Below are 17,239 nucleotides of genomic sequence, written 5' to 3'. Positions count from 1 at the left end.
AAACGTAGTATAAAAAAAAATAAAGAATTGAATCTTGAATTTTTTTATTTTTTTACAAGATCTATAACAGAAGAATCTCTTTACGTGTCTAAAATTAATGCTTGCACGTCAACCAACATATACATATAATTTTTCAGTAGATGAATAATTTAATATATTTTTGTAGTCAGTTGAAATAAAGCAATTATGTATAGGACTTATCATTTTGTATATAGTTGGTACTGATAATAAATTAGTCACCAATGTGTACAATGCACAACTATATACTTATCACTTCATTGAAGAATCACCATTCTCACGTATAGTGCGCGTCAGAAATATTAATTTAAAGAGTGAATATAACAAATAATTTATTTAACGTACATAAATACTTGGCTACTTAAGTAGCAGACATGGGTATGTATTACATTCAAATATTGCAAATCCTTTTTAAATTTGCTTGCAATCAATCAAACAATTCAAATTCATTTTTATATAAACACAATGTACATGTACATATTGTAGTTATATAATGACTTAGCTATGCCCGCGCGTCGTTCTCGTGGAATAGTGACTTTGGATGGCATTTTTAATTATTTAGGCTAATTATTTTACAAATAAGACACATACGTATAATAATTAATAGTCTAACCCAAAAAACCTGACGATTTTCCATAAATTTTCATCCCCTATTTAATTTACACCCTTAAGGATATTTTTTTACAAACTTTGACTGTCATATTCAATAGCCCAAAAATATATATATTAAGATTCTAGCTTTAAAAATGACGATACTTCAATAGTACCTTTTATTTCCCGTTTCACACCTTACTTTTTGTTTCGCATTCAAATGTAGTCTATATCCTTTTTCAGGGTCTAGACTATCTGTGTACCAAATTTGATTTAAATAGCTTCAGCATATTGAGCGTGTTCGACCGACAGACAGACGGACAGAGTTATTTTCGTATTTATAATATTAGTAAACATTAGGGATGACCGACGGATGGTGATGATAACAACACCACAGGCATCATGTTACCATGCGACGCGTTCGTTTTTTAATTGTAATAATAATATGTATTTATTTATTTCTCCTCACAAATGTGGATGACAAACAAATATATGTAGAATTTTTGATATTACAATATGCTGTGAGCTTGTGTCTAAAATAGGTGTAACCTGTAATACAGATCACCAGATGTAATGGTGAACAATAACATATTAAATTATCAAATAACGCCTGTGATAACACACATGCGTTGTCATTCTGGAGGATAAAAATGCCATGACTACATGTCCTGTAATTTATTTACTAGCTGTGCCCGCGCATGAAAATTATGGATAATTCTAATGTATAAACTATATTACTGTAAAGTTTCATCAAAATCTGTTCAGGATGGATGTTTGTTACTCTTTCACGCAAAAACTATTGAACGGATTTTGATGAAACTTTACAGTAATATAGCTTATACATCATTTCACGCGGGTGAAACCGCGGGCACAGTTAGTAATATATATAGACAAATACCCAGACTTTATCAAACAATCATACTCATGAATACAAATGTTTGTACCGTGCCAGGAATCGAGCCCACGACCATCGGAATAAAGCGGTGTGTTAAACAGCTAAACCACCGAGTGAATGAATTTCTAAATCCGATTATAAACTTTCTTAAGTTTTTTAATACAGTTTGCTTTGTAAGCTTTTTTTATTTGCTTTTCGGTTGATACCATAGTGTCTGGCTTCCACATGATACATATGATACTGGCCCTCGATACTTGCCAGGGTTTAACTCCTGTGAAATATTAATAATAATACTTATCACGTTATCATAACACGCAGTTATGATAACGTGCTTATACTGTACTATAGTATAGTATTATACTGTTCATATATATAGTCGACAGTTGCTTCTTTACTATTCCAGTTACATAAAAAAATCTCACTGAATCTCCGGTAATAGAAACACCGATAACATATAAACGTAATCCGAGAGAGGGCAGTATACCCTATGCCTCTTTGGTATAAAATAAATAATCATAAATACTTAATGAAATGTAGAAATAACAATTGAATACTTGTGTAGTACTAGTATAATATAAAGAACGTCGCTACTTGCCGCACCAACATTTGTTATATTAATGTACATTTTTCCTTGTTACAGATTTTAAAATTTTCCTTATTACTTCATTTTTATTGTTAACCTCAACAACAGATTCAGTTTCAAGCTACAATGGCTGCGTTTTCAAGAACGAGTTAGATGTACATTGCGTCGGAACTATATACTGTGATGGATATACGGAATATAGAAATGTATATAATGCCATACGTTCATGGAGTTGTTTTGACCAATTAAATTATAGAGGAAGATATGATTCACATTATTACAATCATAATATGGACAAATTGAGTAGTAATGTGTACCAAATAAACTTAAAATTACGCAATTTCAAATCAGGGCCATATGAAATACCGTTTTATGAAGATTCCAAAATCTTACCCGATCAAATACCTAAGAGTAACATAGAAAGATTGGAAATAACAAACTGTAATATAAATTTGCTGCCCGAAGAAGTATATACATTAAAAAATATTATTGACATTAAAGTAAGTGATAACAATCTTACCGTAATAAATTTGACAGATTTAGTAAAAAATAATAAATTAAATAAAATTAATGCTTCAAATAATATTATAACAGAGTTAAATAAGAATAGTATAAATGAATTAACTAATAACAATCATATTGAGTCAATAGATTTAAGCCATAATTCAATATCAGAAATTCCAGATAATTATTTTGAATACTTTAAAACATTACTTCACTTAAATTTATCTTACAATCACATTAAGAATTTTAATTTTCGGACTTTTGAAGGTATATCAGCCCTTCAAACTTTACAAGTATCCAATAATGAACTTTACCAAATTGAGCATACATTAATGAGATTTAATGATTTGTTGGAATTAACATTGGACAATAACAATATAAAGATATTAATTGAATCCAATTTTCAAGTAATGTCTAAATTAGAAAAACTAAATCTAAGCTCTAATGCAATACAAGAAATTGAAGAGACGACATTTCAAAATCTTTCTGAACTGAGAGTCTTAGATTTAAGTAATAATCAGATTTCTTTTCTATCAAATAGCTATTTTAAGAATAATAATAAATTACAAACAGTCTATCTTTCTCAAAATTTATTAACGACTATTGCCCCTGAAATATTTAAAGGAAAATTAATTGAACATTTCCGTGTCAAAGATAATAATATCTCTAATATTATAGATAGTACCACATTTAATGGCATTTGTGAACAAAACCTGGATTTAAGTAACAATAAATTATTAAGGGTGAAAACTATAACTCTTGATACTTGTAAATTTCCATTGGAATCTTTGAATTTGAGTCGAAATTGTATATACAATATATCTCAGGACGCGTTTAAATCTTTCGATGCATTATTGGTGTTAGATTTATCTTACAATAAACTAAGTGATGTGGATTTTAATATTAGCCACTTTCATAAATTGGAATATTTAAATATCAGTCATAATGAAATTAAAAAAATTTCGAAATTTATTTTCCGAGCTCTTACTTCGTTGAAAACTTTAGATTTTTCCCAAAATATTATTACTGAAATTGAAGAGCATTCATTTGATGACCTTTCAATGCTGGAGACTTTATACCTAAATAACAATGTGATAACAATTGGACTGAGTTCATATGTTTTTCAAAAATTAGTAGCATTAACGCAGCTCGACATTACGTACACTAGAAGCAATACATATGAAAATAATACATTTTCTGGTATGAGCAGCCTTAAAGTACTAAATTCATCTCATGGTGAATTATCAATTTTAGCTTATGGAGCTTTTCAAAATACTGGTTCATTAGAAGTTTTAGATTTGTCTCATAATATTTTGGAATATTTTATTATAGATACTACTAGTATTATCAGTGTAAATAAATTGTATTTAAATAATAATAAAATCAGAACTATATCTAAGCAGACTTTTTATAATATGGTTAATATCGATACGTTATTTTTACAAAACAACAATATTATGAACTTACATCCAAGTTCATTTAATGTTCTGACTAAACTATTACATGTAAATCTTGAAAATAACAAGGAACTGATATTAAATGGCGCAGTATTTGATAATCTGCCATCATTAAATGATATTTCATTAAAAAATGTTAAAAGATCATTTAACTTTCAAAATTCCAAGAATACTAGTGTGGCTAACCTAGACGTATCGTTTTGTGATATTATTGATATTAATTTATTATTTATTTACAACACTAAAAATATACTGAATTTAAACTTAAGATCAAATAAAATTAGATTTATTGACAAGCATTCTTTTCAAAGTATGCCCTATCTGACAAATCTTGATTTAAGTTTTAATTTAATCACTAACATTCAACCAGGATCTTTTCTGAAAACGAAAATGATACGATCATTGAACCTTCATGGTAATGATATATCACTATTGCAATATGGTGTATTCGATGGACTCGAGAATATGATTGAACTAAATTTATCTAGTAATTTTTTGCATTCCTTTGAACTTAATGTATTACACAGTAGTCCAGTAGTTTCAGTTATTTCCCTTAATGATAATGTTATTGAGAAAATAAATTTCGATGACTTCATAAATACAAATGTAAAAAAGTTACTTATAGGAGGTAATATAATTCCTTGTAATGATTTGATTAAATTAAAAACAAATGACTATTTATTGGATAACTTAACAGTAACTTCAGAAATATTGGATTATCATTCTGAAAATGTTAATGGAATTACATGCAGAACCGAACAAAGAAAAAACAAACATCCGACATTGGATAACAGTGTACTGGGTAATGTAACTACAGCGTTCGATTATTTATCTAACGCTATGGAAATGTTCCGTAATACAATCGAAAATTTTGCTAAAAGAAATGATGTAGACCAAAATGAAACAAAAAAAAGTATGGAGAATGTTCTTAGTTCTATAAACAAACTTATTAAGGTATACAATGAATCACAAACCGTAACTAATATTTATTTAAAACAATTAATAGAAAAAAACAGTTCTCAAATACAATATTATAGTACATCAGTACAAGATCATGTAAAAAGTGATAAAGATAAATTTGTAAGCTCTGACATTCCCATATATGTCACCTTGGCGTGCCTCGTTGTATTGTTAGGATTAGGTGCGTTCTTCATGTATAATTATTATAAATGGCGAAACAGTTTAAGTAGAGACAACCATTTACCAAGTACTCAAAGGTTGACAAGTAGTGCCATAGAATTGACGTAAACCAAATAATTATAAAGTTACTAGCTGTCCCGGCAAACGTTGTTATTTTGCTATATGGCAAAATAACGTTTTCCGGGACTTAAGTAGTAATAGTGTTTAAGTACCAAAAAAATGTTAGTGATGGACAACCCTTATCACTTAGGGGTATGAAAAATAGATAGTAGCCGATTCTCAGACCTACTGAATATGCATATAAAATTTCATAAAAATCGGTGAAGCCTAGCCGTTTCGAAGGAGTATGTAACTAACATTGTGACACACGAATTTTATATAAGATTATTTATTTAATAGTGATTATTTGTAGGTATAAAATATAATATTAATAATAATAACGACGATGTCGAGAAGACCACTAGTTATAAATAAATATATAGATTGCTATTTCATAATCGCTGATTGTAATGAATGGTTCATTACAATCAGCGATTATGAAATAGCAATTTGATTGTATTGAATTTTATGTAATGAACCATATTTAAAATGATTAATAAAACTATATAAAAAACACAACTTGTATTTTTTTCTACGATAGCAACAAAACGTATACGATGTGATGGTAAATGGTTACCGTAGCCTATGGACGCCTGAAACACTAAAGATGTCACGTGCAGGTCCCGACTCTCAAGAGACCTTAATATATCCTTCTATAAGTTTGGAACCCCAGTGACAAGATATTTTTGGGGGAGATCTTTGTTCAGCAGTGGACGTCTTTCGAGCTAGAATGACGATGATGATGATTTATTTTGTTGATGCTATTCTGTTGTATCAATCATCATATCAAGTCAATCATCAATGGGGTGACATATATGGACTGGTCTGATCTATATACGGGTACCTACGGATAGATAGCACGATTTACCAAGGTATTCTTTATAAAAAGTGGTCTGTGTGGGTTCCTCAATCACATATATTTAAGCCGACAAGCAGCTCATTTTATAATATGTCCGTTGTATGGTGAAATTTATCATGCAGTGAAATTGCAGGTATGGAGGCATATCACTTAAGACCCTTGAAATGACAATGTGCTCCTCCGATCCATGCGCCATTCAATTCAAGCGCCATCAAAATTACGAGGGAGGGGTTTGTTAGTAATGTGGACTAATGATCCCATTGCTAGCTATTTACCATGTCAGGTTGACCTCCACGCGGTTCCCCCTGGAAACCATCGTGATAAATTCCCGGTGAATATGTCACGTTGGGCTTACTGATCTGACTTCATGTTCATCTTATCAATTTCCACTGGTGCTCCGCCAGCGTAAACCGTTAGCGCAGGCGGGTGCACCATTCCATTATCATAAAATAAAAAAAAAATAAACCCTAACGGTCCCAGACTAATGTCCGTTTCAGCGAGTTGGCCTTCAGATGCTCCATAAGTCCTTCTGCGAGTTGGAGTGCTATCTGCACTCGCCTCCTATCCTATCGTCCGGTGAAGCTGTAAAGGCCAGCTGTGGCCAACTGCACTAGAGTAGTCCGAGAAAGAAACTACAAATCCCCACATTTCGCTTGATTTATTTAAATATTGTGCCCCTATCACAATATTAAGCAAGTCTACCGCCGTCTTTTGGATTAATTTTTGGTTTGATTGCGGATCAGCCAGAAATGTAATTGATACTCAAAGTGTTTTCATGTTCAAATTATAATGAATCACAACGCTTTCATACTCTTTGATTGGATATTCATCTATACATATAAATAAAATTGGTGTGTCTGTTTGTAATAAAATAACCGTTTTTTACTACATGAATATGAATATAAGTACGGTACATACACTAATATAAAATTTTTTTTCAATTTTTATATGTCTGTTTGTTCCGGCTAATCTCTAAAATGGCTGGACCGATTTTGACGGGATTTTTATTGGCAGGTAGCTGATGTAAAAAGGAGTAATTTAGACTACTTTTATTTTAGAAAAATAGAGTTAAATTCCACGCGGACGTTGTCGCGGGTATAGCTAGTATATAATATAACAATTAAAGACAATAGGTTAGCAATTAGAATAAGGAAAAATAAATCAACATTTAGAAATACAATTATTTATTTTATAATCATTCGTCATTTAAATACCTAGTTAAAAATTAATATATATGTATTAATTGATACTAGTGGTGACCACTAGTTAACATTCAGTAAGACAAATAATAATACTAAAGACAAACAATCTTAATCTATTCTCAATGTGACCACAAACTAAAAATAAACAGAGTATGCATGTTTGTGTCAAAAACATGGCAATGTGTGTAATAATTAGTTTATTAAATTAATATATTTTTATGCGTAATTAAAAAAAAATTCTGCTCTCCTTCTCTATATAAACTAGAAGTGTACGAAATTTCATATTTCTCTGTCCATACAATTTTCGTAAAAAGGGGTACAAAGTTTTTGCTTAATGTATTTATATATTAAGTGGTATTTAGAACATTAAATATTGCAGAGTACGATTTATATAAAGCAATATTCTATTTTTAGCTAGCTGCTCAGCACGGGTGTTCATGTATTATATATATAAACCTTCCCTTATATATTACTAAAACAGTATTACAAGCCGTTACGTAGTTTAAAAGATCGAAGTGAAAAGACAGCGGAAGCGACTTAAAAAAAATAGTTAAAAATTGAGTTACGGAGCATACTAGACTTCTAGTCTATGTTATGGAAGCAAGGTTTTTAATAATAATTAATGCACTCGGCGGTCTAGTTGCGCACCACCTTAATTCTAATGGATGCGGATTCAATTCTTCTTACGGTATATACAAACATTAATATTCATGATACTAATGTTTGTATGTACCGTTAATTATTAATCCGAGTCCATTAATTATTATTAAAAACCTTGCTTCCGTAACATAGACTAAAAGTCTAGTATGCTCCGTAACTCAATTTTTAACTAATTTTTTAAGTCGCTTCCGCTGTGTGTTGTATGATTGCTTGTATTGGTCTGGGTATTTTCTATATATTAGTATATTATGTATGTATTTACTAAAAAAGTATCTATGTTTTCGTATCAATTGTCTAGTACCCGTAGCACAAGATCTGCTAAACTTAGGACTAGATGGCGCTGTGTGAATTGTCCTGAGATATTATTATTATTGAAGAAAATGCCAAAATATTTCGTCACATCACCTAGCAAAAATATTACATTAAAAAGAATGTATCTGTGAATAAAATATAATCATTACATAGTATAAAATAAAGTCGCTGTCGCTGTATGTCCGTCCCAATGATTGTTTAAATCTTTAAAACTACGCAACGGATTTTGAAGCGGTATTTTTAATAGATAGAGTGATTCTATTGGAAGGTTTATATATATGTATAATATATGTAAACCCGGGCGAAACCGGGGCGAGTAGCTAGTAAATCTATGTATATATTAATGTTATAGATATTTGACACGTTGAAGACCGCATTGAAAAATCATATTTCTCGCATAGGAGCATTTGTTTATGGTTAATTACGTATATCATTTATTAAATATGTTTTTAGTGTACAATAATTTGAGGTAGACATTCCTTAATCCTTAGATTTATTTCAATTAAACCACCGGTGGGCATGCGGTCTTTAACGGGTTAAAAAAGTAACATGAGTTAATCTATAGAAGAGATGTGACATCAAAAGTTTTGGTTTTTGATGTCACAACTTACTGCAGTCTTAACTTAAAATATAGGGACAATTTCACCACAAGAAAATATCTTATTCCGTCCAAAACAAGGGAGGGCCGATAATCAAAAATATACATTAGCTAATGAACATAGAACTGACCTATCTACCCGCCGCATTCCATTAGTTCATTTCTATATTTGTGAAGTACTGAGCATTTCTACTATTACACGATCTACTACTTCTCCATTTGTAATAACTATATATAAAAATTACACATAATACTAATAATAAAATGAATAGTGACAGAAGAACATACTTTACGGTATTATCGATTCCAGCTTGATTGGTGTTACTTTTCACATGGTTTACCTTGGATGTTTCAGTGCTATCTCCTTCAATTAACTGTTTCAAATAAGTATTAGTAATAACTTGAGACTCATTATATACTTTGGTAAGCGTACTTATTGAATTAAGGATATTTTCCATAGTTTTTTGTATTTTACCAATATCTTCAATATTTCTGCTAATGATACTTTGCACTGAATTATCAATGACTTCTTTAATACTGGACAAGGAATCCAATACCGGAGATGTGTCATTAACATTACTATAAAAAGAATTATGTTTAGAAATTTTAGTATTATCAGTTACGCATGTGATTCCATTAATATTATCACTATGGTAATCTAATTTTTCTGTCACTATTTGCAAATTACTTGAGTCGTCTGCTAATGAGTCGACTAATTCATTACAAGGAATCATATTGTCCCCTATACTTAACCTTGTTATGTTTGATGATAAGAAATCTTTAAAATTTAACTTTTCTATGTTATTATCATCGAGTGTAATAATTGATATTAACGGACATTTATGTAAAATTTTAATGTCAAATGAACGTAAAGAGTTGTTAGACAATTTTAATTCATGTATAACCTCGAGTCCATCGAATACACCGAATTGCAAAAATGATATATAATTTCCACTGAGATCCAATGAGCGTATTTGTTTAGTTTTAAGAAAAGATCCTGGTTCTATTTTAGTGATTAAATTGTGGCTTAAATCAATCGATGTTAGATATGGCATATTTTGGAAAGACGATGTATCCACAGACTTGATTTTATTTGAACTTAAATTTAAATGTGATATATCCTGCACGTTGTAAATAAATAATGATTGTATAGAAATAATATCACAAAATGATAAATCTAAGTTCACCACAATGAAATTTTTAGAGGATTTAAAATTAAACGGTTTCTTAACATTCTTTAATGAAACATGCATCAAATGAGTCATATCATTGAACACTTCGTTTGGTAATTCCAATTTTTTATTATACCCGAGATTTAAATTTACTAACATAACCAAAGAGCTGAATGCATTCGGCTCTACACTTAAAATATTGTTATTTTCCAAAGATATTGCCTTAATATTAATCATGTCAAGAAATGTTTGTTCAGATATAATTCGGATTCTATTGTTATTTAAAAATATTTTTTCAATCTTAGGTATATCATCATTATCTATATTAAAATCCTCTAACAAGTTATGTGATAGATCTAAAATTTCTATGGAACCAGTATTTTTAAAGGCTCCATATTCTATGGTTGATAATTCGCCATAAGACGAGTTGAATTCTTTAAGGTTTTTCAAACCAGAAAATGTTTCACTTTTATAAATAATTGTCCTAGTATACATAATATCAAGAGTCTTTAATTTAACCAAGTTTCGAAAAATGAGAGAATTTGATAAATTTGTGAATAAATTATTATTTAAACGTAAAATTTGCAAATTAGATAGATCATCAAATGATTGATTCTCAATTTCGGTAATTGCATTTTGAGATAAATCCAAAACTTCTAATGATATAAGATTTTTTAAGTCAAATTTTGTTGTATTCCTTATTTTATTATGACTTAAATCTAAATAGCTTAATTTCTCCATATGATTCATACTAAAATTAATGTAACTTAAGTTATTATGTGATAAATCTAATTCTATGAGTGACTCTAAAGAACTAAATGCCTCTTGATTTATATAATGTATAGTATTTAAGCTCAAATTCAAGGACTTTAAGGGTAATTCACATCCACTATTAGCTACAGATTTCACATTTAATATTTTGTTATTACTTAAATCAAGTTTTTCTTCGCAGATACCTTGGAACATTGTGCTGTCTATATTTCCTGTTATATTGTTATTATAGGCATTAAATTTTTCAATGTTTTTTCCATTGAATCCTAGAGGTGCCAAAGTTATCAAAGCATTATTTGATAAATAAACATTTTTCAATTTATTATTGTTTACGAATAAAATACTCGCTAGGTAAGTTATATAGTTATTACTTAAGTCTAACACTAATAAATTTTGAAGATTTCTAAACGTGGTTTCTTCAATATCTTTCAAAGCGTTTGAGTTTAAATTAAGTATTTCCAATTTGAACATTTGTTTAAAATGTAATTCTGTAATAGCTGTGATTTTATTATTGTCTAGCATTAGTTCCTGCAAATTAGTAAATCTAATGAAAACATGGTCTATATTGGTAAGATTATTGTTAGACAAATATAGAGTCTGAAGTTTTGATAAACCTTCAAAAGTCAATATTTCAAAACTATTGATATAGTTATGGGATATGTTTAAATGAAGTAAGTTAGGAAAATCCTCAAAATAATAGTTAGGTAAAACTGATATTAAATTGTGACTTAAATCTATTAAATTCACAGAATTATTATTCTCGCCACTTAAGATTGGTTTTATATTATTCAATTCTGTTATAACATTGTAAGAAGTATTGATGCTCATCAGTTTCTCAAAATTAGTAAAATATACTAAATTTAGACTGGACATATCGTTATTATTTAATTGAAGGTGCGTAACATTCGCTAATTTATATATTTCCCTAGGAATATTAATAATTTCACAGTCAGTTATTGTAACTTTTTTAATATTATTAGATATTTGCATTGGTAAGATTGACGATTCTTCATTTAGTGGAATTTTGCCTGAATTATAGTCATATGATGTTAAATTATTTATATCGACGTATAAATCATAATTTGTATGTAGATTAGTCAAACACTGCCAATTTCTCAAAGAGTTGTATATTGGGTAATATTCAGTTGTCCCATAACAATGTACATTTGCAACACAGCCTTGGAGTTCAGCAGACTGAATATATTCTAAAGTACATCCTCTTTTCTGGTTGCTTCTACAATCGTTGACAATGAATAATAGTAATAGAAATATCTTGAAATCTGTAACAGAAAAACAAATGTATTAGTTTAAAAGCGTAATTTCTATAGAACTATTCTCAACGGTGTTTTCAATGGAAAAAGTTCTTAATTTGGCTAATTTTATATCATATAGTTGGTTTTGTTATAAAATATAACAAAACCAACTATATGATATAATATGATATATATATATATATATATATGATATGATATAGTTTTGAAGTTTTGTTCATCTGCGTCCTTACCTATTTCTGCTGCCGAACTTCTCAAATCAATAAATATCTTTATTCGTGTAGGTCTATTACAGACTCTTATGATGTGAGCTATATCGTCAGTTTGGAATGCTTTCGAGCTAAGAAAAACTGACTTAAAACATTGCTTTATAAACTGTTTTGAAAGAAGTATAAAGTTTCGCGTTCATATCTCAATAATATCAAATTTTATTAAGAATAAAAAGTAACAAACATACAGTCAAACACCTTGGAATTTATATTACAGTAAATAAATTGATAACTCATAAATGATTATTGTGAAAATATGGAAATCTAAATATATTTTTTTTTTATCAATTCTACCCCCAAGGGGATAAAATAGGGCATGAAAGTTTTTATGAAACTTTGTCAATTTTAAACCGATCGGGCTGAAATTTTGCATGCATAAAGCTACTACGACGTAGCCATCCGCTAAGAAAGGATTTTGATAAATTCCACCCCTAAGTGGATAAATTAACGCGAACGAAGCCGCGATCAAAAGCTGGTATTATATAATACTTAAATGATGACATTAAATATTGATGGCCTAGGTGGTCTAACGATTTAGCAAATTTACTTCCAATGGTTGCGGATTTGATTCCTCACACGTTACAAACATTTGTATTCATACAAACAATCATACTTGTTTGTATCGGTCTGGGTCTAATGTATATTATTTATTTAATACGATTGTTATTTTTTTATTGATGATAATGGAAACACCATAAGAAATGGATGGATTGTGTGAAACATGATGTGAATAAAAGAAGAGTATGTTCAGTTATGACGACCGTTAGAGAGCAGTGGACGAGAATGACATACTGCGCCAACCTCAAATAATTGATAAAGGCAAGGCAATGATGATAATGATAATGGAATGGTGCACCCACCTGCGCTAACGGTTTACGCTGGCACTACGCTGGTTACGCTGGGGCACTAGTGGAGAATGATAAGATGAGCATGAGGTCAGGTCAGTCAGCTCATCGTAACAAATTCACTAAGAATTTATCACGATGGTTTCCAGGGCGAACCGCGTGAAGGTCAACCTCACACAATATGATCATTAGTTCACATTACTGACAATCCCTTTTCCCCTCTATATAATCTGATTGTGTATGTATTAACAAAAAAAATCTATTTGTATCAGTTATCTAATATCCATATTTGTACTGTTAATCCGATTTTGAAAATACTTTTAGTGTTAGATAGCTCATAAATTAGGTATATCAAGCTACGTCTAATAAGAACGGAGCTGAAATGAATAAATTTCAAATAAGGGAATATTTTTATTTTTTATTTATTCACATAACTTTAATGCACATAGTAGAAAAAGTAACTAAGTAACAGTAAATTTGGCGTATTTTCTACCAGTCAATCATAGCTATATGCTATATGCATAGTATAATTGTTGGCGGTGCAAAAATATTTATAAATGCATTAGATTTAGTACATATATCTATATTTAACGTATGTGTATATATGTATATGTATATATTAGTTTATTCAATATATATCTTACATGTTCATATATGTACATAATAATTTTGTTTTCTGTATATTTATATAATATCTTGTATAGTTATTTATATGTATTTGTTTTATATGTATTAGTAAATTTAAAACAGTTCTCGCTAATACCTCACAACGCTTTATGATTATACCCTAAAGTTAGCTGGGAGAGAATGCCATAAGCTCGCCTGTTGTACAAAAGTTTTTGTTCAATAAAGAATAATTAAATAAAAAAAATTAAGGCATAAAATGTCATATAATAATATTTATACAAATACTGTACGTACCAAGCAATATGACAGTCAAACCACAGAAAATAAAAAAAATATGTAAAGAGAATATTCTGACTTAGACGAAGTTGTATCGAAGAACTAGTTTATTATAGAGCAATATAGCTACTTATTATATACTACTTATATACAAAGCTCAGTTTACTATTTAATCTATTAATTATGTAAACATATTCAAATAAGTACGTACCCATATTTCAATAACAATTTTATAAAACTTTCTAGAAATCACGCCTGAATTAATAGAATTAACAACAATATATTTTTTTTTATCTCACTTCTTTAACAACAATATAAAAATGTTCTATTTCTCATTCACTTCTTATATGTTTGTAATATAGATATTATATTTCATATAAAATCATTAAACGAATGCCGACCCTTTGTTGTATAAATTTTAATAATTATTAATCTAATCATTTGATTAGATTAATTGAAATTTTATCAAAACAGAGAAATATTATCAGTGAACGTATGAGATTTCAAAAAGATTTCTTCACGGAATCCGGTAGTGATCTATTCCTCTGTTTGTCTGTGCATTTGTGCACGATAATCGCAGGAACGGCTCTATAGATTTGAATGTGTTATAATAATAATTTATGTACTAAAGTAGACTGTACAAATATTGTATGCGAGTACCAGAGTCTTACCTGCTTCAGCCACCAAGCAGTTTGTTTTGTAAACTGGGTTTTATTTGTAGACTAAGAAAATTAAGTGAAATTACAGAATTTAAAACAAGATATCTGTTCGTTGTGTGGAATAGCAATCCTCATGATCCGTATTAAAAGGCATCACGGGATAGAGTGATGTAAATGAAATAAAATATCTTTCAATCTTAACATTTAAATGATATTGTTGGTCGAGAATTTCAGTTCTTCAGCTCAACATTTAATTAAATTTAAATGCCTTTTCATATAACTATACTAATAATAATACTAACCACTAATATATATATATTTATTAGTGCCCGGGTAGTGAACCCGGCTGGCTGCAGCTGTCGTTTACGGTTTCACTGAATAGTATGGAATGAGTGCCAATGACAAACTCCTGCCTGACGGATACGACTGGCGGTCTGATGCCACTACTAGGGATTCGAATTTTGGCTCAGGCTGTCGTAATTTCGATCCCCGTTTGACGGGGGATCGGTCGAAAAAACTGCGTGCCAATTTATATTTCAGGCTTACTTTCCGGTGATGGAAATATCATTACTAATTACATAAAACAAAGTTGCTGTTGCTTTCTGTCCGTCCCTATGTATGCTTAAATCTTTAAAACTACGAAACGGATTTTGATGGTTTTTTATTTTAAATAGATAGAGTGATTCCAGAGGAAGGTTTATATATATATGATACATGTACACCCAAGCCGGGGCGAGTAGCCAGTCGACATTAAAACGGCGGTGAGTTCGAAATTTGATAAAAAAAATGGCACTATTTACGATTATAACGCATGTGTGTTTTGAGCTACTTTATACATGGAAAATCGGTAAAATTAGATCCACATTACGAGTGTTGAAAAATAATTAAGAACAAAATTCATTTGAAAGAGTCACATGCAAGGTTCTTCCTCATTGTTCTTGTCATGAGTTTGCATTCCGAATGAGTGGTAGAATCCAAAAAATGTGACTATCCAAAAGTACTATTACGTTTATTTGAATAAAGATTATTTCTTTCTATATCTATTACTAAGATTGATATATGCATTGTGTTTTGCTTATATTTTGAAGTAACTTTTCTTAAACTATAAAGCAATATATTCCAGTTTCTACTCTTAACTCTATACCTTGGCTCGTATTACTTACTTTCTTAAGTTTTCCTTGCCAAAACTCGAGTTATTTTAGAGTCGTGGTACAAATAATAAGACGCAGCGATTATTGTATTATCTATGTACCTATAAAATTTTTGTTTGTAAGTCGATTGGAATAAAAAAACATTAATTTTTAAATTTTATACGAATCGTTGTGATTAACGTGTACAAACGTACAGACAAATAAACAATTCTAACAATCTTGGTTTTGTGTTCTACTAAGTTGATAAAGTGCCCCAATAATAGTTTTTCTCAAATATCTTTTATGAACAGACAGCGATAAGATTTTTATTATCATTTTTATTATACATAAGCTTGTTATGCGTCTATTTTGTAGACGCTATCTAATAATGATGATCAAACGATAAGATATGCAAAACATCATTATGACGTCATCTAATATTTAATTTAAATAATTAATAAAATAGTAGGTTTATTGTTATATAATTTTGAATCTTTTTTTAGTTTCATTTAGCCCATATGTTGACTTAACTAATATTTAACAAAACTCTAGTGATCGCCTAGTGATTTATTTTCGATCATTATTAATTTAAAAGTTTGAACATTATTAAGGTTCTATATTTATTTATTTTATTATTTATTACACTTCAGAAACTGAAATACCATCCTGATCATCTGGATGAACGGCGGTCTTCCTCAGTGAGGTTTTCTAGAAACTTTTTGCCTCGCACAACCACACTGTGGAATCACCTTCCAGCAATGGTATTTCCGAACCTATACGATATTGAAACCTTCAAGAAAAGAGCTTATTCCTTTTTAAAAGGCCGACAACGTATTTGCAATTCCCCTAGTGTTGCGGGTGCTCATGGGCGGCGGTAATCACTTACCATCAGGTGAGCCGAATGCTCGTTTGTCCCCTGTGTTATAAAAAAAAAACTTTTTTGCACCAGAAAGACAAACAATTATACAAAAAACAAACAGAAAATAAGTAATAAGATACAAAAGGAGCGTAAGCAATCTCTTCCAGTCAACCTTTGGGTAGAGGAGAGAAAACTTCTGTTCTGTTCTGTAAGACTAATACTTCTATTAATTACTGGCACTAAATTTAGTTAACAAAATTATAGGTTAGGTGTACCAATGTAGCAGCTATGTTGGGGCCGCTATTGTTGTGTATTGTATTCTTTGTAGCAGCAGCAGGAAAGTAGGAGATGAACTGATGAGTCGAGATTGTGGTTATGTACATATTTATAATATAGAAGTATTTACAATTGATATATCCCGACCGAATCACTTTCTTGTACA

At 29.9% G+C, this 17,239-nt stretch overlaps 2 protein-coding genes across 2 annotated transcripts; one reads left to right on the top strand and one right to left on the bottom strand.

Annotated features, from left to right (window-relative positions):
- The first annotated feature begins 2,366 nt into the window (after positions 1-2,366).
- LOC131852872 (toll-like receptor 7) lies at positions 2,367-5,696 on the top strand. Its single transcript, XM_059203609.1, has one exon. It carries the CDS (start codon positions 2,378-2,380, stop codon positions 5,294-5,296), a length of 2,919 nt encoding a protein of 972 aa, XP_059059592.1. The 5' UTR covers positions 2,367-2,377; the 3' UTR covers positions 5,297-5,696.
- Positions 5,697-8,562: 2,866 nt separating this feature from the next.
- LOC131852867 (toll-like receptor 6) lies at positions 8,563-11,056 on the bottom strand (the record flags this gene model as incomplete). The annotated part of the gene is made up of 2 exons (XM_059203603.1): positions 9,260-11,056; positions 8,563-8,619 (listed from the first exon to the last, which is right to left on the bottom strand). Coding segments are annotated over exons 1-2 (1,854 nt in total), but the record flags the coding sequence as incomplete, so codon positions are not given.
- Between the last annotated feature and the right edge of the window lie 6,183 nt (positions 11,057-17,239).

The sequence above is a fragment of the Achroia grisella genome, unplaced genomic scaffold (assembly GCF_030625045.1).
Source record: "Achroia grisella isolate CSIRO2021 unplaced genomic scaffold, CSIRO_AGI_Agris_v1 utg869, whole genome shotgun sequence".
NCBI lineage: Eukaryota > Metazoa > Arthropoda > Insecta > Lepidoptera > Pyralidae > Achroia > Achroia grisella.
Note: the sequence above shows the minus strand (reverse complement) of the source record. Positions and strands in the feature narration are given on the sequence as shown.